Source organism: Gymnogyps californianus, chromosome 8 (assembly GCF_018139145.2).
Source record: "Gymnogyps californianus isolate 813 chromosome 8, ASM1813914v2, whole genome shotgun sequence".
Taxonomy (NCBI): domain Eukaryota; kingdom Metazoa; phylum Chordata; class Aves; order Accipitriformes; family Cathartidae; genus Gymnogyps; species Gymnogyps californianus.
In genome coordinates this window covers 7,662,251-7,688,917 of record NC_059478.1, presented here as the reverse complement: position 1 = coordinate 7,688,917, position 26,667 = coordinate 7,662,251, and the positions used below count along the sequence as shown (strand labels likewise).

Below are 26,667 nucleotides of genomic sequence, written 5' to 3'. Positions count from 1 at the left end.
ACAGAGAGCAGACGCACACCGCAGAAAGGTTAAACCCTGGGGTTTCCACACCCGCGGGATGTATTTCTTATGTGAGCAGGGAATTATCACACTACGTTTTATTTACCACCCCTGTAATCTCTCCGCTGCAGTTCACTTACCCAGGGATAGCCAATGCCCAAGCTGGTTGAAGTCAATAAGAAAATTTCCATTTCCTATTTTCTAACCCAAAACGTTTACAATGAGGTCAGGGTGCCCAGCTTGCCAGCTAGACCATTGTCCTTAGAAGTATTCCCACTGGAAGCAATGTCTTTTTGATGAGAGCAATTGCTGGTTTTATTGCTTGTGAAATCACGTCACTTCTGAAACACATGTTACATTAAAGAAACACTCTGGGAAAAACCCATTTCAACAATTGTGATGCTTTTTGGTTTCAGCCTTTTGGAATGAAAATTTCCACATTTTTTCCCCTCAAAACTTCAGCTGATCATAAAGAACATGCCTTAAAGGCTGAGGGGAAAAAAAAAAACCAAAACATTTTTTCTCCCTTCAAATCATGACTTTATTCATGAAAAACATTACTTTTGACAGCGGAGGCTGAACAAAGATCTCCGAGTCCTTTCTTATCCTACCAAAAAATTGCAAATCTGCTTTCCAGACCACTAGAAAACTTGTTTAACCCATGTGTCCCAGGCTTCTGCGAAAAGCCATGCCCCCGCCCCAAAAACCAGCAAACTATCTGACCTGTTGCATTTCCTATACGTGGGGCCACAGATCAAAACCAGTTGAAAAACACCGAGTGAACTAGACATGCCCATTTAACACAGCCAGCGTGTTCAGGAGGAAACCACAAATGCTCTCCTGGAGGCAAGCTCAGGTCTGGTGCTGATCCCTTCCATCTGCCTGCCCGGGTGGCTCATGTCTGAGGCTCTGGGAAACGCTCTCCTCCATCCACAGCCCAAGAAAGAAGATAGCTTGGTTTTTCCCTTTTTTCTTTTCCTTTTTCTCTCTCTTTTTAAAATTTCTTCCAGCGCTGACCTCCATGACTGGAAGAGCCTTTGCAACAGGAAATCTCCCTTGAGGGAAGCGGGCATTTGCTGCGCAAACAGATCCAGGCCGTGGGCATGCACGCTCGCCCCAAAGCGCTGGTGGTATCTCTGACTTCACAGGGAAGAGCTGACCTGCCAGAAATTTAAATGCAATCCAGTGCTGTCTGAATCCTCAGCCTCCAGGAGATCCAGACCAGGTAATACTAGTAGGTCCCATCCCAAGCCAAATCGACTCCTATTTATCACTTTAAAATCAGGGAAAAGAACTTCTTCAGGGAGGAACTGTCATCTTTGCATCAGGACCGGTGGAAACACAACAGCTTACACACACGGGAAGGACAGTTAAGACCCGTAGATATAAAGCTGCTTACACCCATCCAGAGAAAAGCACTGAAAACTCTCCCCAGGAGAGCAAACATTCACGACACTTTGAGAGTCTCTAACAGCTACTCGAAGGACATGGAGGATGGACATTAAAATATACACATCAAAATACAGGCTCGACTCTGCCCAACTCGGGGTGCATCGGCTGCATTTTGCCAGGGTCCAGGACGCGACAGATTGGCATGCCTGGAGCCTTCCCCAGCTGGCTGTGCACCCCCTCAGTTCCCTCTCCATGGCTGGGTTGGTGTCTTTACCCTCTCCTCTCCCATAAGTCAGCAGCAATGCGAGAAGCCCAGTGCTGCCTGCAGAGTTGCGAAGTTTCACAAGGTGTATAGCTGGTGGCTACTTAAGCACCCATTCCCACCCGCTTCCACAGGGTGCATCTCCCCACGGTTTTGTGCTGGAAGAAATGAGAAGAGCCTCAAGGACGCTCCAGATTAGATGAAACAGGAATTTTTAGTCTCAGGTGTAAACTGTCCCCATTCAAAACTAGACTGCTGCCCAAGTCTGGTCTAAAACTCCAGGGAGCCTCCTGCTCTCAGCTCCCCAGAGGTGTGGGGAAAATTACTGTTGCCCAGTGAAATCTTTGCTAAACCAAAAATCTCCAGAAACGCTCTCTTTTAGCAAGTTATTCCACAAGGAAGAGCGTGCAAGAAGGCTGTCTCCAAACATTGGTATAGCTTGAGGGTTGCTCCAGAGACTCTCCAGGGTCTAATAAGGGTTGAAATCACCCTGCTGCCCCCTCCCTCCACCCCATTCAGGCACAGAAAGAGTCTCCTTCCTCTACTCAGTCGCCTGTTTTCATGAAACACAGAGGAACATCACGTTTCTGAGGCCTAAAATCCTTCTTTCAAATATGGTTTTCAATGGCCCATGGAGTCAAAGGTTGTTGGAGTGGGAAGTGCAGGCTGACAGCGCGACTGCTAGTCTTGTTTTCTTAGGAACCTATGCTAAAAAATGTCTAAGCAAAACATTTCAACTTCAAAAAAATAATAGTATCTACTTGGCTATCTATGTGACACAGATCTGCAAATAGCTTTGGTTGACCTGTGGCTGAATGTATTTGGAGAATAAACACACTGATTGAAAACTTTCCCCAGATCTAAGAGTAAAACCAGCCCTGGCCACGCAGCTCTCAGCCCTCTCCTGGACTAGCCGTTAATCAGGGGCTGGTACGGCAGCACCAGGGAGGTGGGGAGGGGGCAGAGGGCCATGCAAACACTCTGCACGGCTGTTTTTCACCACATGTCCAATACTTTAATAACCCTACTCAGTTCAAAGCTTTAATGAGGCTGTGACAACCTGGCCCAGGTGCCCATTAAGATGAATGCAATTATTAAGAGATGACCGGTAGGATTAGAAAGCCTGGGGAGCATAAAGTATCTGAGGGTCCTGACCGCCCCACATTGTGGAAACCAGCTGCTCTGCTCCTCTGCCAATGTCTCCTACCCCTCTGCAGGGCAGTGGGAAGGTGACAGCCCGTCCTAGTTTGGCGTGTCAGCCAGCGGGGACGGCTGTAAGCTGCAAATGTCTTTGCTGAAACATCTTAGCTTAAGACAAGGGGAAGATATCGAGACAGCGAGGATGCGTCTTCGCATGGGCACAGCCAGGTCTGGACCTCAGGGGGAGAAAAACCATCCCTAAGGCTGGTCCACAGATGCCTTGGGCTTCTCGTTGCCCAGAGTGGCCCCAGACAGCCCTTCCCAGTGTGCCCCTGGAAGTCACCTCTGCAGGGTCTTCTCCTAGAAGCCGTTATGAAGCCCCTTGTGTAAACAACATCTTGGGAGGGACGATCTATTTTTAAAAGTGTGAGAAGTAGAAATAAGGCACAAGCATTCAGGAGGGATCTGGTACTGTGGCCAGAGCCGTCTCAGTGGGGTGGGGAAGGACCTGTGCTTCTCTCCCTTGAACTCACCACCCAGACTCCTCCCTAGGATGCTACCTACACCAAGCAGCACTTCACAGAGAGAAAGCCTTAACCCAAAAAGGGGGATTTTGCCAGACAGCAGTCCTCAGATAAAATCCAAACGATAAGGGCCATCTCTAAGACCAAACTGGTGGTCATCAAAAGCATCCTTTTCAGTACCTGGAGCGGGTGAACCTATGACTTGTTCTTCTGGAGCTACAGGGTGGATGAGGAGGACCCCATGGCACTGAAGCAACAAACTATCAGGAAGGCCATGTGTTTGCAGACCTAACTGTGCAAACAATGTTTGGGGTGCAAGAAGGGGGTCAAAGTGACTGAGGAAGACAGGTCCGGGGCATGGTGTGGCTCCCCGAAGCCAGTGGGAAGCTGGCTGTGACCAAGCCAGACGAACAGGAAGAAATCCAGCCAAAAGCTCCAAGGTCCTGACCAACAATGAAGCCACTGTGCTAAAAAATACCCACCAACCTCATTTTTAACTGCCTACAAGCCAGCTGGCTCCCCACAAACCAACACATCCTGTGGATCTTGCATCCACACCCAGTTCCTGCTGGGCTGTGGATGGCACGGAGGAGGACAGGGAGGCCTGTGACATGCATGGACATCCCAGATCCTTTGAGCAGACTGGGGTTGCCACACCTGCACTTCTTTCCTGCCACCCCTTCAGCAGCGCTGGCCACAGGAGATGGACACTGAACACCAGTCTGCCACCCAGAGACACCTGGTCCTTACTGCGGGCAAACCACAGCACAGCACAACGGCACAGCTCGTTCGCATACACACTTGTGCTCTAGCAACTAGAAAGAAATTGCTCACCAGTTCAGTGCTGACCACTGAGGGGAGGATTGGGAGCAACATGCACGGAGTGAGTTCCCAGCCCTTCCTTGTATACCAACCAGTGACTGCCATGGGACAGCCACAGAACTCCCTCTTCTGGCCACTGTGTGGTGGCTGAGCCTCCCCAAGTGCTCTGCCATCACCTCCCCTGGATCTGTGTCCCATGGAAAGGTTTCTTCCTTGCTTTAAACTGGATGCACAAGGGAAGCAAGCGCAACCCCTTCTGTTTCCATGTATTTCTACCTGACCCTCTTTCGAAACTTCCTGAATTGCAGAGGAAGACCACCAAAAAAGAAGCTGCAACCTCCCATGGAGCTGGCTGCCAGAAAGCCACAATGGTGCTGAATCAAGCCCACCTTGCAAGCCTGGCAGTGAGATGGGGTGGGATGGGAACAGGCAAGGAAAACCAGTGGGGTGGTCAAGCTGCTGTATCCTCCAGTTGTCCCATGCGAATATAAACAGCCCATTAGAGCCGTCTGAGGGCCACTCTCAGGCTGTTCTATACTATGCCAGAAACTGGTCAGCCCCAGAGGGGTTATTCACTCACCTGTAAGGCGAGGCGGTACCCCAGGAGAGATAGTCGGTGGGTCTTGGAGCTGGGCGAGGTACTATGGGCTGCTCCACGGCGGTCACATCCCCTGAGTAGGATTTGAGCAGAGAGGCATTCTTGCTGGCCAGCATCGCCCTCTCGTTCCGGCGAAACTTGGCTCTCCGGTTCTGGAACCACACCTGGGAAGCGAACAGACCCACCAACCATCACAACCAGCTCTGCTGCGACACTCACCCTTTCACCACACCACCTCTGCCCTGCTGGGCAAGACAGGACTCTGTAAAAGCAGGCTGCTTTGGCATGCCTGTCACTGGAAACTCTAATGACAAGACAATCCTTATGTCTGCCCTGATAAAGCCCTCACGCAAGAAACTGGCTCCGAGAGGTCCCTGTGGGACCAGGTCTGTCCTGTGCTGTAGGCAGCAAGGCCTGGGAGTGCTGTACAACACATCATGTTCCATGGTCTGCTTTGACATTCAGAAGGTGCAGGCTTGCAAGCTAAGAGCTGAGCAGCCCAAGACAACGTGAGCAGCCTGCACACAAGACATCCAACATCTTGGCCTTGAACAAACCATATGAACACATCTGACTGGGCAGGTGGTAAGTATGGTGGCGTATCAGGCCTGGCAGTCCTCCTCAAGGCACGGCACGCTTGGGACTGCAATACAGCATGACCCAGAAGCTTGGTGACCCTGGTGTGCCACGCAGACCTCAAGGATTTCTACTGCCGTACTGGAATGGCCTGATGACCGCCCCCCCAGGTGAGGTGTGTCTGGATACAAGCTGTGGTGATTACCTGAACTCTGGCTTCAGTGAGGTTGACTCTGCGTGCAAGGTCTTCCCGTACAAAGGCATCGGGGTAGTGTGTCCTCTCAAAGACCCTCTCTAATGCCTGGAGCTGGCTGCTGTTGAAGGTAGTCCTGTTCCTTCTCTGCTTTCTTTTCTTCTTCTCTTCTGAGTTCAGCTGATCATCTAGGAGAGACAATTGGAGATGTGAAAGGCTAGGAAGCTAAGAGCCCACAGCAATGGGGTGAATAACCTCAACGGTTTCAAGGTAGAAAGGGCTTAAGAAGGGGCTTGCATGATTTCAACACCACACCTTAACCGCGCCATGTTAGTCCCCACGTAAAAAGGAGGTGGAAAGCACGTTGACCCCAAACATTTATTTCCCAGCTCAACTGCATAAGACTTGTATCAGCTCTCTCAAGCTACCCCATGCCTCAAACAGTCCAAAATGCATCTCCCCATTCCTGACAATCCTAGAAACCTTTTCCAACCATAAAGAATCACAAACCCTTGTTCTCTCGGCTTCAAATTTCCAAGGACTGCCCTTACCGGGACATAATACAGCCCTCTGGGGTGAGCACGAGTCCTGCGCCAGCTCTTACTGACTGTGCGAATGTGTGCCCATCTCTGAGTAAGGAAAGCGCAAGGAAACGGCTGTTACTCTGGGCTTGACTACAGCCAAGGTAACGCCGTTCTCTGTATGTAGCTCCATTTGGCTTAAATGAGGACTGCATTCTCTTATCCTCCCCGCATCCAGACGAGAGGCGTCAATTTGGGCAGAGATGGGGAGCTGTGACCAAAGAGGTGCCAGACAGTGCAAATGGAAGCATGACTGATACGGGCCTGAACAGAGACACAAGCACAAAAGCCAGTTTCACTTGTATGCTTGAAAGCCAAGGACACGGAAATACAGTCAGACAGACATGGACAGCATTGCAATTGGGAAGCACAAACTCAGTAAGAGAGAGACTGAGCATAAGCATGTTGGATACTGTTGACTGAAGAACAGTTGTGCACTCTCCAGCAACAACCTTGCCCTGCCCAGACCAGCAAGGTGGTGAGAACAAACTGTGTGTCCCATAAGAGCACGTATTGTTTTGTGCCTGGTTTGTATTTACTCCAGCAATAAATCAGTACATCCATACATGTGGAGACACACTTATCACTACTGCCTGTGCCTATGGTCACTGGGGCAACATCACTGCTGAGATAACTATGAAATGGCTTTTCTTAGCAAATATCTGCTCTGCACCATCTCTCCTTTTTCCAGTGCTGTTGCACATGCCCATGTAGCACCAGCGATGGAGCTATCAACGCACAGGCACTCGCAGGTACTGGCAGGCAATGAGCGACGGCTCCAGGGGTTTGAATGCTCTTTACTAGGACAAGCTGGAGGCTATGACACTGGTTTTGCTTCTACCCTACCTGTACCGAAGTATGTTCACTCATCACGCCAGTCACAGCACAGCCAATACTTCAGTTACCATGGCAAGCCACACCGAAGGAAGTGGAGAGCAAGGCACCAGTCTGCAGGAGTGGGAGGCCACTGCCGCCTCCGTAAAACAGCCCCATTCAGGCTGCAGGACTGGTACGCCGTTGCCTTGCACTCGTCCCTCTTCAGTATGTGTGGGGTCCCACCAAAACCATCAAGGCTTCTCATGCTCCTGCAGCCCCAGCCTTCAACGCTCCCAAGCACAGCGGGCAGAGCCCCAGGTGGGCAATGTCAGCGTGGTCCCACTGTCTTACGTGGAAGAACAGTAGTTACACCTGAGAGGATCTGAGCCAATATACACGTCAGCATGCATTAAAATATATTGATCACTGTATCTATTAAAATGCATGTGCTAGTGAATTGTATTTCACTTTCAGTTAATCATTGCACACCTTGGCCCAGATGACAGTCTCCCCACTGAGAGTCCAAGGGCTTGACCTGCTATATACAGTTGCAGAATACCCCCTCGACAGTCATTCCTTTTGCCATATACAAATACGACAGCTCCCCTCATCCTCCTGTTCTCGAGGGGGATATGTAAGGCACAGGGAGAAGCTGACAAGGAAATTAAAGTCTACGGTTGTTGTCCTCACCACCTGTTTGTGTTGCTTTTCACAGCCCATCTGGTAACAGTTACTGCACCTGAACGCCTTTGGAGCAAAGCCCATCCATTTGGGAACAAAAGGACATTCCTCTTAAATTAAAGTAGGTTTTTCAAATTCCTGCAGGTTTACAGCTCCTCCGTCCCCAATCCTTCTCCAACAGCCTGACGATCCCCAGCAGACTCCTTTCCAGCCTGGGGATTCCTGGGTGCAAAAATACACCCTCGGTTTTCTTGTATCTGAGAGAAGCATTTGGAGAGCAGTTTTTAACAGGCACGTCGAATCGTCAAGCTGAGCTGCGAAGGGACTGGCAGAGGCAGGAACGTGCAAGAAAAACAAACGTGCACAGGAATTCCAGGGCATTAAAATAAGGCTAAAGGTGAATCTATCCTGCTCAGATGGTGGGAAGCAAAGCGGTGAAGCAGAGGGATGGGATTTAACTGCTGCTTGTGCAGAACACCATGCACACGTTTCTACCTGCTGGGGGGTTAAGTGCTGTCACAGGGTCCGTCCCTTACAAAGAAGCAGAAAAGTCCTGCACTTTCCTCTCCTGACTCATCATCAAAGCCTTTACAAATAGGGTCAGCAATTTCCCCCAGCTCTACTGGCGAGCTTCAACGTAGTTGTTCTGCTGTGCACCACACAACACAGCAAACAGCGAAGAACAAGCCTCAGGGCACGATCGTCCCTCTGAATGGCAGAAACACTGCAAGGCCAGCTGCTGTAGAGGCCAATGTCAACATGGGTGTCTGGCCTCCTTCTGAGTTATCCATTTGATGCTATTTTGTAGTCTAAACCCTGCCTACGTGGACTGGATGAACAACCCAATAAAAGCCTTTGGGACCCCTTGAGAATTCCCTCCAGGCCTTTGAAGCATCAGTTCCTGCCCAGAAGACGACATGCGGCTGGAGGGAGCATGAGCCCAAGGCGGTCTGGCCATTGCTCAGATCCTGCGTGACAGTTACACATGAGGAAGGGTGAGCACATCACTCTGGGGAGCAAGAAGAAGGGCCAAAGCCCATAAAACACTGGAGAACAAGAATCCGTCCTGCCAAGCACGTTAACACAATTTGCCCGGTTTCCTCCCGGCGTAAAGCGAGACACTGGTGATTCACAGCTCACCTTGTAATTATTGGACCCAAAAATAGCAGGGCCAAGAAACGGAAAGTTGCAGGCAGTGGCCGTGTTGCAGTGACTCACGGTGGGGTCACCATTGCCTAATGCACCTCCAGCATCGGCTGGCGCGGAGCAAGGACGTGAGTCACCCCCTTTTTCCAGGACGTAGCTGGATGGAGGTGGCTCGACAGCAAAGCACAACCTGTGACAGGGGGGTCAGGATCTTGAGATCTCCTTTCGCTGCACCTCTGGAACAGCACAACACAGCTAGATCCAAATGTCTACAGGAGTTACTCGGGTAGCAGGAAAAAAAATAATAATAGCCGTATTAGCCCAGAGCACCGCTGGGTTGATCACTCCTTGCGTTTTGCCATACAGACATGCCATATGTTGATTACAAACTGCTAACGAGGGATTGCAGACACCTAAACCCCAGGTGTCTGCAAATGTCACCTTGCTCACAGCAGTCACTGGCTGCCTTCAACATGTCAGCGGGATATTTTTTTTTTTCCTGCCATTATTTCTTTATCAGGAAACAACGCTGAACACTGAAAAATGGTATTCCTAAACAGTGTTGACAGCACTAGTGATTGGAGTCAGCAGAAACGGAGAGAAGAGGAAAACAGCTCTAAAGCTTTTTAGATGGGTCAGAAGTCTTTCATCAACATTCTTTTAATCAGAAATATATTATTACAAGCAGCATTCTCAAAAGCTGAGCTGGTTGCAAATGCATCCCCCAGAGAGATCAAAACACACGTTCTCCTCTCAGGAACCCGATGCTGGAAAATCTGGGAATTTCATTTCAAAATCCCAACCTTTCATGTTGGGCTGGGGGATTTTGTTTCCCATTTCCACACTTGTGTTTTCCTGTGTTATTTCTGCATTCACCCATGACACGCAAATCCTGGTGTCATACACAAACGCACTTCTAGGACGCACCAAAGCATTTTTAATTGCTCCTAAACGATACAGTATGAAATGTCCTATTCTTTTTTCCCTTGCTCATCACGTCTCCTCTTGCAACGAGGCAGATCCACGCTTGAAGACACTCTGATCTATGCTCCTTATTGCACAGCGGCCGTCCTAGCATCTGTGACTCTCACTGGGGTACCATCAGATGGCTCCTGTTGGGATGCCACACTGAAAATACAATGCATTATAAAGCAAAACAGAGCTGAGAACTAAATGCCTACCTATAAGTTACAAGATCAGTATTTCTTCCACCAATACTTGCAACCGCAACATATTTTGGATTTCCAGTTTGCAGGAATGCTTGTGCATACTTGCTTTCATTCCAGGTCAGAAGAAAAACTAACTTCCAGATGGGATTTACATTGTGTGGGCAGTTTTGAAAGTTTTGACCAGTTCTATTAAGTCCAGAACCAGCTATTACAGTACATTAATTGGATCCGAATTGAAAGTAAACAATTGGATTTAATTAAGTGAGGGACACAGACATTTAACCGCAATATCACATACAGTAAGGCAGGAAAGATTTGTTGCATCAGTTACATAAACTGTAAACTGAGAAAGGATTCCAGGAAGAAAATAAGGAATCACACTATAATCAGTCTTCAAAATAAGAAGTTACTGCTAAAGTTTGAACACAGATTAAAGAAAAAACAAGACAAATTATTTCACAGGGAAAAAAAAAATCTAGAAACTAAAAACCTAGGAACTAAAAACTGTTCTAAAATAAAAAAAAAAAAAACCCTGCAAGCCAAAAAAAGAGAAAGTTTTATTCAGAGTGGTGGAGAAAGAAAGGAAAAAGGAGAATAGAAGCGAGAGGAACAGGGTTTTTATTGGATTTAAAGTTAAATTTTAAGAAGCTTGAGTAGAAATATTTCTGCAGGTCCCCCCTGGCTCCAGGCAGACTCCTCTCCCCCACATCAGCTGTCCAGACAGTTACAGCCCTTTGCAGGCTCATGTTCCAGTTTTATTTGCACTCTGCTTTGCTTTCGATTCATTATACCCCTCCAAAATATTGCAACTCTTTGGGTGCAGGGCAGCTTTGTCAACTTCTATCACAAAAACCAAAAAACAAAACCCAAACCCAAAAGGTTTAATCAAAGCTAAAACAAGGCACCAGGAAGGGGAGCGGGAAGCAGGGACAGCGGCATACAAAATCCATCTGACGACAAAGCCCTGCCCCAACCGATTCGAGACGGGTCTCAAGTGATTTTCCGCTCGCGCGGGATGCTGGAGACAAGCCAGCGTGTCGCAGAGCGGGGCTGCCCACGGGCAGGGGGTCCCACCACCATCGCTCGCGCAAAGATGAGATCGCACCCCATCTAAAACAGCCGACAGACGCCAACAGCGCTTGGTGCCGAGTCCAGCCAGAGCAAGGTTCACCCTAAACGAGACGATCTCAACCTGAAAAGCCAATTTCCAGCCTGAAAACATCACTTTAGCAGAAAACAGGGAAAAGCCTTGCACCTCTATTTTCCCTCAGCTTGTTTTCTGTGCCTTTGACCAGGCTGGACAGCCAGGTTCATTGCTAGTTTTGCAGCTTCCCTTCCCGAGCATCACCTGGAAGGACCCCGCTCCTCCGGGCAGCTGGAGCCCATCGCCCAGCAGCATCCGTCGTCTTCGCCAGATGTGAGCAGGGACAGAAGAGGGGCAAGGGGACCCACACGGATAAGATTTCGTGCTCAGAGTTGTCTGAAGTATCTTTTTAAAAGCTCCCAGGAGAGAACGAACTCCAGTTTATACGTATTTCCACGCATGAAAAGTATTTTCAAATGGAAATAAGGTTTAACTTCAGGGTACGCAAATGCTACACAGAGAAGTTATAATTACCCTACACCAGACATCACAAATGTAGGCAATAAAGAATGAAGATGACACTTAAAAGAAAACTAAATATGTTAAGGTAGGAGATGCCTATTAAGTCACATTTGTATTTGTGATTACAGGTCAGACTACAGAGATTTTTGAACTATCGTTTTTCTCCCATTACACACCACCGGCTGAGCTTTTTTCTAACCTTTGGTGCTTATTTGTTTGTTTTTTCTGCACCGTCTGTGCACAAGACCTCAAATTATTTCAACTGTACAGAAGATTCAAGTATCTGAAGTTCCAGTCTTGTTAAGATCACCAGGAACACAGAAAAAAAAAAAAGGAAAACAGAGAAACAGATGCTACGTTTCTTTTAAAAGCCTTTGCTTTTTATTATCTTGTAAACTGATCAGGTTCAATTTTTGCACATAAAAAATAAGTTATTTTGTGCACGAGCGTGGAACTTCAGAAAGGCGATACCGAATTTTTCACACAAAACCCGAGTTTTAATATTAAATGGAAAAGCGTGTGTATTTTCAGCGTTACCCGTGGGACTACGGCAGTTCGCCTCCGAAGCGTCTGCAATGTGGAACCTATCAGGATAATTTTTAGCTGACCGCATACAAACAATTACATATCATTACAGAGCTGTGAATAGCTTTTGCATGGATAGCGTGCCTACGGTCTCCCGTTGCACTCTGCTCTGCCTGCCAGACTAGGGGAACTCACTGAGGTCCTGTACAACCACGGCTTCACCAGCGCCGATAGTGAAACCCTCGTTGTCCTCCACCAGGACAGGCGCTCGAGCAGAGGGACCTCCCGCCTGCGCCATGGCCAAAAGGGACATTTCCAGCTGGGTTTCAAGGCACGGCACCAGCCGATGACTCTCGCCCACCAGGAACGAGGTCTTGGGGTTGTCACCTTCCTGGTGGAGAGCCTGTGAGCTCCTGAAGACTAGTTTCTAGCATGCAGACAGTCTTCACCCGGACTTACCGGGCGCTGCAGGGACCTGAGTGCAGAGGCATTCCCCATGCTCTGCTCTGTGCTTTTGCAGGTCCGCAGAGCTGGGGATCAGGTCCCCCTGCAACCCCAACCTGCTCTGCTCCTGACCCACAGACAGGGCAGCATGAGCTCCTCCCTAGCAGCTCAGAGCCCTGTCCTACAGCAAATGTAAGACAAAACCCCTTTTCAGGCTGGTTTCAGCTCTGGTGCTTTGACTGTCATCTGGTGGGAACCTGCAGAGCACATGAGCAGTAACAGCGGCTAAGATGTGTGTCCTCCCTAACCACGTCAACGTTCCCACTTGCTGGAGTTGACAGAAGAAATGATGTTCGAAGAAAAAAAAAAGTAATCATGACCCAACGGAAATCCAGAGAGTCTCCCTGGAAAGACATGACGTTAAGTGTTAATTACTGGGAGAACAATATTTGCGGGGGCAAAAGTATACATCCTTCTCCAGAAATTGGTACAAAGCCATTGAAAGTCCCCCCAGATCCCACAGACCAGTCTGAGTTCTGCTGTAACAGCTCTGCTTTTATATTCACTAGGGTTTTCCTTCTGGGCATCCTACAGCTCATAAGGCACATGGCTTAGTCCTGCTCTTCTAACAAGCCTTTCCGCTGGGTCTTGGGGTCAGAGTGTTCCCATAATACAATAAGCGCTGTATGGATCTCATAAGCTCCAAGGCACAGTATGTTATGTGTTTGGAATTCCTTGTATGCTTTTATACTTTGTTTTACATATTGTAATTTTTATATGCATTACCACATTGATCCTTGGAAAATTAATTTAAAAAAAATATATAATCAAAAGCAAACACATATTTTAAAAGCCTGCCAGCGGCAAATCATGTTCTGTGAGACTGCAGTTTGTAACTGACAAAGAGACCAAACCACCAGACCGTGGCGGCGATCCAGCGGGGTGGATTTACCAGGCTCAGGAGGGGACAGGATCCAAGGGGGCTGTAGTCCCCCCTCGAGTCCCTCGTTAGGGTAGCCCGAAGCCGCAAAAGCACTGGACCCGTGACAGAGGAGCAGAAACGCAATCGCACAGCTCCGCCAGCCAAAACCCAGCACCGTACCCAAAGGTATCATATCCAAAACGGGTCTGTGTGTCCCAGCGCAGCACTCGGCTGCAATAACGTCCAGCCACTGGTGCCCGTATGACCACCAGACCTTCCCTGGAGAGCTGGAGCACCTCAGCCTTCACAGCCCCTTCCTCACTCTTGGTTAAGACCTGGGATCAGTGCATTTGGCAGGGCCGAACACGTGTGAAGTCACGGCTGTGCAAGGTCAGGGGTATGACTTCCAACACCCACATCCTCTTCCCATCAGCTCCCCTTCCCATGCCATGTGTCCTGATGTTTCATCTTAGGAACAGCATTCATGCAGCCAAGATCAAACTTCCCAACCTCCGCCCTGCTCCATCGGTATTTTCTCATTTCCAAAGCCGCCTCTCTATGCTCTTGGCCCCCTCCCTGCCCTAGTTCATTCCAGATAACGTCTTTCTCCTCTCCTCTCCGGCACCCTTTCTTGTCCTTTCTACAAAGGCTTGAAAAGCTGAGTTGTGTAACGCTGCCCCTTTTAACTCTAACGTGCATGTGGTGTACATCCAAACCAGCACAATGGCTGACAGTATTCTTCTGAAGAGGCACCACTGCTCTTAGCTTGACCATGTAACGAGAACTTCCCAGGCAGGAGCAGACTGGTGCACCAGGAAGGGCAGTATCCACATCCACCTGGATACCACCAGCTGTCTCAAAGACAGTGGCAACAAACCATCACGACAATTAGGCAAGGACAGGTTATTAATCTATTTTCCACACTCGTATCACCATGCAGCGAGCTCCATAGGGTTACACATTATACAAAAGACACACAGTACTATTTCCACCTGTTTCCCTGTTGGATTTACCTGGTGTCCCCTTTCTCTTTACGTACAGAGGTGACCCACAGACCTATGGCTGGACACGAATCACAAACAGGTGTCACCTATGCCCCAGGTTTCAGGGATCAATACGGCCTTTGATGCCAAGCTGCTGGGACAAGACTTTAACAACAAAATACAGAACGTGTTAGGGAGACTCCCCCATTGTAGGGACCAAGCGTGGGGCAGATTTTGATTCCTTCCAGAGGAAGGAGTGCCTAGGAGAGAGCAAAAACGATGCGGTGCTGGTGCTTGGGCCAGGGGTTGATGGGGGGTACTGGAGCCAGGAGCACAACATAGACAATACTACGGTTGCTCCAGTCCTTTGGGATGGTACGCTTCAGTCTTTTCAAGGTCTCTCCAGCCCTCAGAGTAGTCCTTGAGACCAAAATAGATAGAAACCACTTCCACCCTCTTCTGATGGCCACAGATTCAGAAGGTTGAGCCTCTCTGCTAGTACTCACATAGAAGGATCCATCAGCCAGAAGCCACAAAGCGGGGACCCTGCAGTCCCTCTCCCACTGCACACCCACCTGAACTCGGGGCAACACTGCTTTTATTAAATTTTCTCTTGTATTTAAAAAAAGTGGCAAAAAAATCCTCATGAACTTCACCTAGAAAAACTTTCTAATGGGGAAAATTAGAGATATTTTTGCAAGAAGCACATAAGCGTAAAAAAAAAAAAAAAAAAAAGAAAAAAAAGGAAAAAAAAAAGTTTTGCCAAAGAGTTTTGACAGAAAAGGGCTGCTTTGGGGGGGGATTTTTTTTTCAGTCCATATATACGTTGCAGATGAACCACTTGGCATTTCGGGCCTTTCAACTGGCTCATTTCCAAACGCTGTGGTAGCCGCAAGAGTCAGCAAACGTTACCCAGAAATTTCCCGCCCGCACCGGGAAAGACTGACTCAAGCTGACCGGCTTCATGAATGTCTCCGCTTGTTCAGGTCCCCGCGGAGGCCCACCGTGCTGCTGAGAAGTGCCATTATTAAACAGCCTATCCCGACTGGATCTGGAAATTCACTTGGACGTGTTTTTTTGGTACACAGGACCCGCGCAAGCAGACAGACAATGACTGGTGGGATGCGCGCGCCAGCTGGCCCCACCGGTAGGCAGAAACACTGTTCTAAATGGATATTTCATCTGTTTATTGTTGAAATATCCAGGGCTGCACACTGCATGGCACAGAACGACCGTGCCGGGACCGCAGGGCGCCACAGGCCGGGAGAAGGGGAAGTGCAAACGACGGCAAGAACATCGAAACCAGCTCTGCAAAGGCTGCACTCCCCTTTCATTAGCATCCCAGAACAAATGTGTTTCGATCAAATCAGACCACCACTGCCATCGCCCCTACCAAGCAAATTGGACTGGAGCTGCTGCAGAGCTTCGCTTAGAAATCCAGATTTTGACCGCTAATGCATTTTATGGGTCCCTCTTGATCACAACTGGAAAAACGATGGCATCCGAGATCCAGAAATAACAGAACTTGAGCCCAGCTGTCAGCATCCAGCCCACCTGCCTCTTCCAAGGGCCGAGCATCCTGACCGGGAGCACGCTCCTCGGGTGGGGGATAAAGGACCTTTACATACCACATTGCTACGGGAGGCAAAGGGATCAGAGCGCGTAGGGCCATTTCAAAACAACTCTTTCTCCTTCCCAGGTCCATAGTGAAAACCTGCTCTTCTAAGGCCAGGGGACAGGGAGAAGGGACAAGGCTGCTGCTGGGCTCTGGGGGCTTTTTGCTGGACACAGGGACATTCAGCAAAACAGGAGGGCGGATGGGACGGACCACGGGCTCCAGCGTGCTCCGCGCCCCGGCTCTGCGGGATGCGAAGGGAAATCAGACTCAGACCCACCTCCATCCTTAGCCTCTTCTGGACAGCGAATGCATTTCACATTAGCTAATAAATTGCTACATCTTATGTTTCTTAGCCTGCTGGAATGATGAATATTTTGGAATGTATTTTGAATGGTTCCCTGCCAGAGTTGAACAATCACCTAGAGATTTTAAATCAAAAGGCTGAAAAATGGAAACCTCTGTATTTCCACAAAGTTCACTGCAGTTTGAAAAGCACAACTCCCAGCAGAGGAGAGAGAATAATGATTGTCAGAGCTCCTGCGAATTGGGGCAAACAAGGAACATGATGGAAACGACGCTCCCTAATACAGAGTAATAATCTTTGCCTCCAGGTGATGAATATATTATAGGATATCTGCTGACTGCTGCCCTTAATCTGGCTGAAATGTCAGATACTCTAACCTGGAGGATGAGACAATTTAGGGGACCTGTATGGAGACGCAGGATCTCTCAGCCACAAAACACTGCTTTTGATCTGGTGCAGGGCTAGCAGACAAACGCTGCCGTTCTACCACAATTTAACAGAATTTAAGTCTTTTCAAAGGCTCTACCTAATGAATCACATCCATTGCCAGACTAGCCACATCCTCACCTAACAGAGGAGTAGCTCAAAACCAGCAAAAGATTTGATGGCTCACCCAAGGTAGCGCAGCTGGAGAAACACGACTATGCACCCGTGCTGCGCCCTGTCCCCCTGCTCCAACCGCCGCATCCCGCCAGCTGCGGGAGCCCAAATCAGTCCGTGTAGGCAACGAGGGCTGAGCAAGCTCAGCACAAATCCGAAGCTTGGATGGAAAGTCTCCATCGATTAAGGGGAACCATAAGTGGTCTGGTCTCATCTGAGCAGCCACAGATGGAGCGGGTCCAAGAAATAAGCTGCTCTCTCCCGCGTGGAGATGGGCTGTCTAGACACGCTGGCAAAGCCGCGCTGCCGAGTTTGCAGTGCTGCATCCTTCTTGTATACAGCCTGTCAAATACAGCAAATTCCTGTCCCCCGGCCTGTTAGTATGGGCATTTTTTCAAACTTCGTGTCAGTCATGTCCAGAAATGCCAATTACGTTTAATGAGAAATTTTTAAACAGATTTTTTTTCCACCCCCAGGAAAACATCTAACGATTTTTTTGATGAACCCTCTGGCAAAATCATTTGCCGGTTATTTCATTATGTATATTTTTACTAACAATTAAAGTAAAAACAAAATAAGTTGAGTACAAAGTATTTTTAAGCCAAGAAACACTGATATGTGAATATGAATTGCAATGGAAACCTGAAAAAGTTCTCCAAATAATAAAAAAACTATTCAACAAAACCTATGGGAGTTAGGTGATGTTTTTCACTAGCAAAACAATGATGTTTGATAATATTTAGAGAGAGCATGCCTAGCCTCAGGGCCACATTCAACACAGTATGTAAGTGTACGTTTAAAACCATCCAGATCAAAGCCCTCCTGAAGTAAATAAATGACCTTCCACCAGATTCAAGACTACAGGGGTGATTAGTGTATATTACACAGATTTCTCCACCATCAGAGGTCCTTAAAACGAGCTAGAGGAACGCGTGTCAGGGCTGACGTAGGTTGAACAGCACGTGCAAATTCAGTCTTGCCCTGGGGTAAAGGTGGACTGACGACACAACTTCATCAGTTCTCTGCTAGACTTGCACCCTGGGAGCCCGCACCATGCTCCCAGCTCTCGGTGAAGCTGTATTTGGGGGAAGAGCTTTGGGAGATGGCAACAAAACCAGCAAAGAAGCAAAGCTGGGGACAGCAGACAGAGGAGCAGGGTGGGATTTGGCAGCCAGGGAAACTCCCCGGCTCCAGCTTTCTAAACGACTGTGGGCAAGCCAGTCTGCTCCCCTGCACCTCCGTTTCCTTCCTTGCTTCGCCTCGCCCATCTGTTTAGACATCCCACTCTTGGAGGACGTGTTGCGCCACTCTCTTTGTTCATAACACATCTAATAGTCCCGTACTTAAAGGGCTGCAGACAAAAAGCAAATCACTTCAAAATAAACCAGAAGTGCGATGCACTCACATTACAATTGTGCCATTCATGCTGTTGAGTTTCACAGCACGGAGAATAAATTAACAGCAAGTAATTAAAACACTTTCAGTGTATGGTATAAAGGTACACAGCAGCTATTTCATTTCAGTTGCATATGCAAATGCTAGCTGGTGTATTTATGAGTATTGCAGACCGCATTTCCTAGCCATCATCAGCACTAACAGTGAGGCTCCACATCGGTGCTGGCTCTGCTCTTAAGCCTTTGCAGAAAAACTGTCGGGTTTGATTCATAAATGAAGGCAGATGGACTTATTTCAGGTTAGCGGGGCTCCAAAGCAAGGTTTAACGACACCCCAACAGCTGATGGGCACCACCACGTCCCTGTGCCGGTGCTTCCCCAGGCCGAGGCAGTGCATAGCTCCCGAAGCTCAAGCTCGGTCCCCTCTGGGTCAGCCACAGCCATGGCCGTGTGATGGCAGGTGAGCCCCAGATCGCCACAGTGCAGCGGCTCCCTCAGCCTTGTCGACCTACTGAACCACATCCCAGAGCCTAGATGTCTGGGTCGATTTAGACAGAAGCGGCCATGGGATGGGCTTTCCACTCTGCTCCACCAACAGCAGCCCTTGACAGGACTTCTGAAATCACCTTGTCCCTAGGAAAGAAAGTTCAGCTGCTCCTGGCTGCTCACAGAAACCTCGAGAGCCTTCAACTTCACTGAGGAAATCTCCACCAGCCTCTCTGGTCACAGGAGCGAGTGTGCAGGTGACTCCCTGTCAGAGGTGGCTTCCTCCCTCCTCCTCCTCGTGCAGCTCTCCATACATCTCCCAGAAAGGGGTACCAGGGATGGACACCATGGCTCAGGCTGAATGCCCTCTCCTGCCAGCCCCAGGTCCCAGGCACATGCTGGAAGTGCTGGCAGCAATGCCAAGCGGGGACTGGTGAGCAGCCGGGAGCAGCCAGACGCAAAGCTTCTGGCTACGGGCCACCGCTAGCCCGCATCCCTGCAGGCATGTCCTCGAACCGTCCCCGCAGGCCACTCACACCAGCTCTCCAGGCTCCCCCCTGGTCACAGAAATTGAATTCAAATGGAAAGACTGAGATCCCAGCATGGGAATCAATGTTCTAACATGCCAACAACTACCTGCAGTCTGGATGGAGCCTGGATTTTCTGAGCTGGGTCAGCTGCGAATACCTTTTAGTCCCGGGCACGAGGGACACTACAGAGTGGTGCTGGGTGGACCAAAACATCCCCCATGCAGGTCCTGGAACATGCAAATTGCTACGCAAAGACCATTGCTATGCAACATGGTGTAACAAAGATCAGAGCACCCAAAGAGCCCCAAACCAGCTCGGAGAGAACTAAAGCAGAACGGTCTGGTCCTGAAATAGGTCCTCTTTTTTCTTTTAAGCACAGCTCATTAAATGTTTGCTGGAGAAACAGAAAAGCATTTTCCACAGAGAAGAGGACATCCAAGAAAAGCCCTTTCGGACATAAATTGGCAAGAGACTCCCAAGCATTTATCTTCGGCATAGAATGTGCTCTGTCAGGAGGGCTGTAACTAACAATACGCTGAAAAACATGCCACAGACTTCCACTGTATTTTATTTGGCACTAAGGGGTTATTCCTCAGCACAAAGTATTTGCAACTGGCATCGGTTAAACGAGAAATTACAACCTTCAAAAGACCTATTTAGCGTCAGCTGCAGAAAGTACGGAATTTGCCATCGGCTTTGATGACAACAGATTATGCCCCATAAAACGCTGCAAACACGCTCGGCTACCATGCTCGGCGCGAGCTGCCAGTTCAGCGGGGGGATTGGGGACCTGGCGCTTCCTGCCCTTTCTCGGGAGGCTGCCGCCTGGTTTAGGACTGGTGACACCCCTCTCCCCAACCCTCCAACTCACGTGCCTGCCAAGTTCAGCCACAGGGCTCGGGACACGGCAAGCTCATTTCTGAAGGGCCTCGCTGAGCCGACGGGCAGCTGGCAGAGCCGACGGGCAGCCAGCAGAGCTGGCTTAGCCAGAGTCTTAGCCAGGCTGCAAAGAACCTCCGAGCCACACAGCAGCATTTTGCTCCATTTGGAGCAAGATACCCCAAGCTCGTTAGCCCCACAGCTTATTAGTGCTTAGGAGGAATAAGAGGGAAGTGTCCCATTCCTCCAGGCTGGATGTTCTGCTGGGACAGACTGAAGTCAACAGCATGGAGAGGTCAGGAGGGCATGGAGCCCAATGGGTGGGTTACCTGGCTCTGCTCCCAACACGGCGATTTGGGAGCTCCATCACCTCCTGATCCTGCACAGCTCAGCTGTGTGCCAGGATGAGAGACAGCCGCGCTGCCCCTGTCCCGCAGGATTATTCCCACCTCCCCGAGAGGAGGAAAGAGCTCTGCCAGCAAACTCCCCAGGCCCTCAAACCGCTTTCCACTCCAGCTTGCCGAGCGCTCCAGAAAAGGAAACCTCAGAGCCAGGAAACCTTCCTCGTGTTTGCTCAGGACAAGCGCCGTGTCCACGCAGGAGTGCACACGGGAGCGCTCTGTGGAGAGCCTGTATGCGTGGGGAAGGGAAAGACCATCACTCGGCCGCCTGCACCAGGCCAGCGCTATCTTGACTTAACCTGGAAAAAGCAACAGAGGTTTCTTGGTCCAGAAACAATCTCTGCCTCAGCTCTCAGAGCGGGCTCCGGAGAGGTCAGCCGGAGCTATGTTTTCCTGCCGCAAACCCAGAGCCTGCTCAGTGAGCTGTAAAACGCTCCCGTCCCCACGCTCTGCAAGAACTTTACTGTTTCCTTCCCCAGCCCGAGTCAGAGGCACGCAGCTACAGCAGACCTACAAAAACAGGGGTTTATTGGGCAAAGACCCTTCGTTTACCTTGCCGCAGCAGGATATTTAACCATTCACGGGCCTTGTGCAGCAACAACAAAAATGAAAGGGGGAAAAGGCGACTTTTTGCACATAGCTGCAGCCTGCGGCAGGCAGCCTGCCCTGCGTTAGCACGCTCCGCTCCAGCACTTGCATCTCCCAGCTGCCTGCATGGCGCCTGCAGCCTTTGAGTTAACCCCTGCTCCTGCAAGCCCAGGAATTGTCACTTGGCTTGAAATTAAGTGTGTCTGTCAGTCTTTACTGGGCTGGGGGAGAGGGGATGGCTTTGCCTTGGCTGCGCCACCCGGCATTGCTCGTGCACAGCAGGAGCAGCCAAAACGGGACCAACCTAGCCGTTCACGGACCATAAGTTGGACCCTCCGAGAATTGTGCGATTGCCTCCGTAGGAAACCAACAACGAGACAGGCTCCGGACAGACTGTGCCTTCTTTCGGTGCACCCTCTGCTTCTTTTAACCTCGAAGCTGGCTGAGTCTCATCCTTCTGACTTATACACACTGCCAGAGATGTACTTTTTTTACCCCCAGTTTTCACATGACCCCAGAATCTGGAGCTTAAAAAAAAAAAAGTAATAAACAAAGAATTAAGAGCCACGGTCCTTCAAGGAGTCACAGCAATGCCGACACTGGACTTTGGTCCCGCTGTACTGACACGGCACATTCATGTGGCAAGTGACAGTCCTCCCATAAAGGCTTTGGGCTCTCTGTTAGCGAGCCAGGAAAAGCTGGCATCCTGGTAGTAATGGTCTATCGTTAGCCAGTTGGCCCAATTTTAAAAGCTGAAGTGTGACAGCTAAACCCATCTGCAGAGCCCTTTGATGCTCAAGCTACTTGCCGTCAGGTGCTGAAATGCCCATCTTGAGGCAACCGCACAGGAAAATCTCGGCCATTTCCCTCTCCAGAAGACAGATGGCATTTTCGACAGGGCAGACCCTGGAGTCCTCTCCTAGCTTTTTGTCAGGGAAAAAAAGGTCTTTTAAATTTACTTTCCTTACACAGAGACTCATAGGGAGACCAAGCCAACATCGTCAAATGATTCTATTGGAATCATGTTTTACTTCCCAATGTCTGACGGAAGAAGCGTATCAAACCACGTCATCTGCTGCCGTGGGCTTGTTCCTGAGCGAGCGCCTGCCGAATTCACAGCGGATGCAGGGACCACTCCCAGCTTAGACACTGCTTTTACTTTGCAGATAGTTTAAGTGCCCCTGATGAATAGAGACGCTTTCCTGAATCAAAAGCAAGAGGAAGAAAAACCCAAGTCTTCACATAAAGTAAACCCAAGTAATATTTCGACCAAATCTGTTCCCAGCATCAGAAGGATTGCAGGAGCTGGAGACGAAAAGCTCCTTTTAAGCTGGAGAATTCATCCCTCATCCCCGATGAAGGATGGATGAGTTACTAAAACAAATATTACATTTCATTCTGCCTAACAGCACTCTGATCTTGCCTTACATGAACAGGGGAGGCAAAAGCACTCCCGATGATTATCATTTAAGCACAGATGACTTCTGCTGAGCCCAGGCTGTGATACACCGTGCAGGTTTCTCCCACAAACCTCTTCTGTTGCTCAGGCATTTGTTTTGCAGTTGCTCTGGCAGTTTTATTGGATCTATCACCCGGCACAGAGGTAATAAAACACTAAAGCTCCTCACCTGCGGCACAGGCTGTATCTTTCCCTGGTTACCTGCCAGCCTATGGCCAAAGACAAGAGTCCTTCCTCGCTGCCTGTCTTGGGAGACCTGCTGCTGCATTCACCCAGAGCCGTGTTCAGAGAGATGGGCACCCACATCCACCCTAACCACACGTCTGCCCCGTAGCTCTACCGGCACTGGCTGAAACAGGCCAGGCTGCCCCAAAACAGTGCTGAATCCCTGCAACTGCCTGGGCGGCTCTGGGGTATCCTCTCCCACCTGGCAGTCCTCGGTACCCGAGCATCAGCCTTTCCAGCTTTCAGGTACAGCCTGTGTCCAAAAACTCCCCATGCCTCCAGTTTTCACACAGAAAGGGCTTTGACTTCTCTCAAATCATTAGAGAAAATGAGCCTGGAATATTTCAAGGCTTGAAACCCAAGCACTTTAAAAAGTTACTACTGATAGTAACCAAAGGGGTAATACCTCCTGTGGTTGCTAGAGCAAAGAGAACATTTGCATGGCAGAGATACTGCTCCCGAGCTATTAGGACTCCTACTGTGGGTCTTGCCTTTAAACTGCAAAATAAAAAAAGTGGGAAAAGTTGTCAGAAAGCCCCATCAAAGATCTCTTCCCCTCTCCCGCCTTTCCCTCCTCCTTGCTCCCTGTGCCAGCTGAGTTCAGGGCAGGCTGTGTCTTGCTCGGAGCGTGGCTTGCCACGTTGGAGCGAAGTGAGCTGAAGACAGGCCTCGGCCCTTTGAAGCAGCCACAACAGAGAGGACATCCTCTCCCCAGGGACACGCCGCACAGGGCTGGCCCAGCCACCGGGAGAGCAAAGCCAACGTGCAACGTGTGGCAGGAGAGAGGCAGCGATGGAGGAGAAGCCATGGGGCAGAGCTCGCACCAGCCTGCTGCGGGAGCTGGGCACCCAGAGAGGAGATTGTGTCCTCGGATGGGCTGCTCTGGGCACCGAACCCCTCGGAGGTGCTTTCCAAAAGGGCAGCCCAGCTTCCCCAGCTGGTTTCATCTGGCTTTCCGGAGCAATCACTTACAATGCGACATGCTCTTCGCCTCTGATCCCCCTGGTAGTTTTTGAGTTGTTGGCCAATTTCGACCACAATTTCACAATTTGAACAGGAACTGCGATGATAATTCAGCTCCTACAATTTTCTTGAAAACCTGGTGGCTCAGTAAAAGGAAAGAGGCATTATTAACGCTGGCAGCAGGAGACCAAGCAGCTGAGCGAACCCAAGCAAGCTCTTACATGACACCTGAGAACCCAGACCAGAGCACGTCGCTGCTCTGACAAAGTGAAGAGAAATCCCAGCAGAGCTCAGCCCTGATTGCTCCATGGACCTGCCAGCCTGGAGGTGCACAGCAGCTGGAGCATCATTGCCAACGGCTGCCTCCTTCACATCACACCCCCTCGCCTTCCTCAGCAAGGCCAGAGCTGGAAGAACCCAAGGCTCAGATCGGGCACAGCCCGAGCCCCAGCTTTCAGTACGGCTGCACCAGTCTTTTTAACTATCAAACCAGGAGAAAGCAGAGACCGAGGCGACGGAGGGTGCAGCACCGACCGCATCCGTGTGCCCTGTGCAGGGAGGGCAAGCAGCCCACGCTCCTGCGGGACCCCAGCCACATCACACCGTCCACCCATGTTTCCCTCCCGTTTCCCGCTGCCAGAGACCTTTCTGTGGGCTCGGACCAGTAGATGGCACCAGAATAACAGAAAAGCCCCTCTGCTCTGCCCTCCCATCTCCCCAAATCCTCCCACAGCATCATCCCCGCGAACACGACTGGGCACGGGGCGCCGGCAGCAACCGATGGCTTTCGGCTCTCTACTTTAAAAGCCTGTTTGGAGCGACCTCTTAACAGGACCTCTAAAAGTTTTAGCAAACAAATTCAGGAGAGGAAAAAAGAAAAAAAAGTCAGAGTGGTTTCTTTCCATTTTGAGGCTTATAAAATCCCCCCCCCAACATAGATGCTGCTTTTAAATGAAAAACAGAATCAAAGTATTTACCTAAAGCATCTGCTTTCTCCATGATTGCTTTAATTTGGAGGAGGTTTTCCCCCTCCAGCTGGAACCAACAGAAATTTCCTGCCTGCTGCAGTTGAACAGAACCTGCATTTCTCAATGTAGAAGCAATTCACCCGAGAAGTGCCTGGCTACAGTTTCAGGTAGGAAGGTGCCCTTCTCTTTGGCCATTGTGACTGTTGACATTGTTAAAGGGAAGTCTAGCACTTCTTCCCAAGCAGCTTCTGCTATTAGCTAATGACAACATCCTTGACCCTGGTGGGTTCAGCATCCTCTCAACTCTCTCAAAACAAGCAACAGGACCTGCTCGGGTCAGGGTGGGCATTTCCCCCTGGAGGTACCTGCCTCTCTCTTGCACAGCAGGCGTGCAAGAATTTTTGTCTTCGCAGAGAGGCTGCCCTAAAGCAGGATTAACAGCCAGGGCACAGCCTGCAGCAAAATCCAGCCACGTCACGGCCAGTTTAGGATGAGCCTACTCACATCCGTGCCTTGTGGTACCTCCTAATCATGGCAGCGGATAGTCACGTTTTCAGAAGGATCTAGGCAAAGATGATGGTGGTCTCCAGGGACACTCTCTGCAGTGCAGACAGGACTGCCCCCAGTCCCCAGCTTGGCTGCGAAGTATGACAAGGCGTACCTGAGCACTGCACAGTGACGCCAAATGCCCCGGAGCCGTGGCCACGGCTCTGCCTGGGGGAGGTTTAACATGCTCATGGAGGCACCAGGATTTTTTCAGAAGCTTGAATCCTGCCTGGAGTCAATCTGGGACACATTCAGAGACCTTCTGACTTTTCACACCCGGACTGAGTTTTGAATGTGGCTCAGCCCAGCAAAGTTTTAAGAGGAGTTTGATTATTCTGATCTTTTCCCCCCATCCCCATTATTAATCATACCGAAGGAAAGTGTAATTCCTCCAAACCAGACCATTTGCCAAACCATTTCTCAGCACATTTTTTACTTAACATCCCTTCTAGGAACAAAGCACATTTGGAGACCTCTGCGCCTCCATCCTCCTTGGCCAACAGTGTGTCCATGACCACATGGTCACGAGCACTGAGCTTCGGTGCTGGGAAATGCCCAGCCTGGCGGGGTGGAGAAAGGCTCCTGTCCCCATGGGCTCAGCAGCAGAGCAGAGGACCAGTCACTAGGGTTTCGTGCCACGAACGCTCCCGGGGAGCCGCCTTTCTGCAGCTCTTTGGCCATTCCTCGTTTAGCGGGCTCCTCCCTGGCTGGCAACAAGTGAACGGAAAAAGGAGTGCAGATGCAGGTGGTGAATGATGGTTCTGATCATCGTGGCCCCGCAAATCCTTTTGCTCCCCTTCCTTGGTGCCAGCCCTGCACAGCCACCTCTGACCTTCCCAGAGAGCCCACCCTACCAATTCGGAGCCCCTCTGTCCTGTGAGGATGCTGAGCACATTTATCCCACTCCCCACCATTGATTAGATTTGCAGCTCTCCCTGTTTTCCTCATTTTACCCAAAGCCGACAGGGCTGCGATTACAAGAGACACCGTTCACACAGACTCTCAACCTGGCCAGAAATACCAGAAATCTCATGCAACAGCCTGTTTTCTTCAGAGCCGCAGTAAACTCAGAAAAGGTCCCGAAATACGAGAGCAAGTTGGGCTATTTCCGTGTCTGATGTTCGCCCTTCGCAGCTCTGCAGAGGCTTTCCTATCTCTGCTATTCCTAACAGCGGGATTTTGAAGAGGGGATTGTCCTATAAATGAGTGTAGCAGCTGGTTCACATAAGGGCCTGAGTTATGATCAGAGATGAGGACATGGCTTTTCTTTTGTGTTTCTTGCTATGTTTTGGTTCAAACCTGTAAACAGACTCGCACCGAGTGGAT

At 49.8% G+C, this 26,667-nt stretch overlaps 1 protein-coding gene across 2 annotated transcripts in view; it reads right to left on the bottom strand.

Annotated features, from left to right (window-relative positions):
* Nucleotides 1-26,667, bottom strand: part of PRRX1 (paired related homeobox 1) — a 40,836-nt gene that overhangs the window by 1,129 nt on the left and 13,040 nt on the right. The window contains exons 2-4 of one of the 2 annotated variants that reach the window (XM_050901198.1): nt 5,520-5,695; nt 4,721-4,902; nt 3,155-3,206 (exon numbers count right to left, since the gene is read on the bottom strand). In XM_050901198.1, the coding sequence (XP_050757155.1) occupies nt 3,155-3,206; nt 4,721-4,902; nt 5,520-5,695 (410 nt within the window). Of the gene's footprint in view, nt 1-3,154; nt 3,207-4,720; nt 4,903-5,519; nt 5,696-26,667 lie in introns of those variants that run through there. The other variant, XM_050901197.1, reaches the window with a different exon arrangement.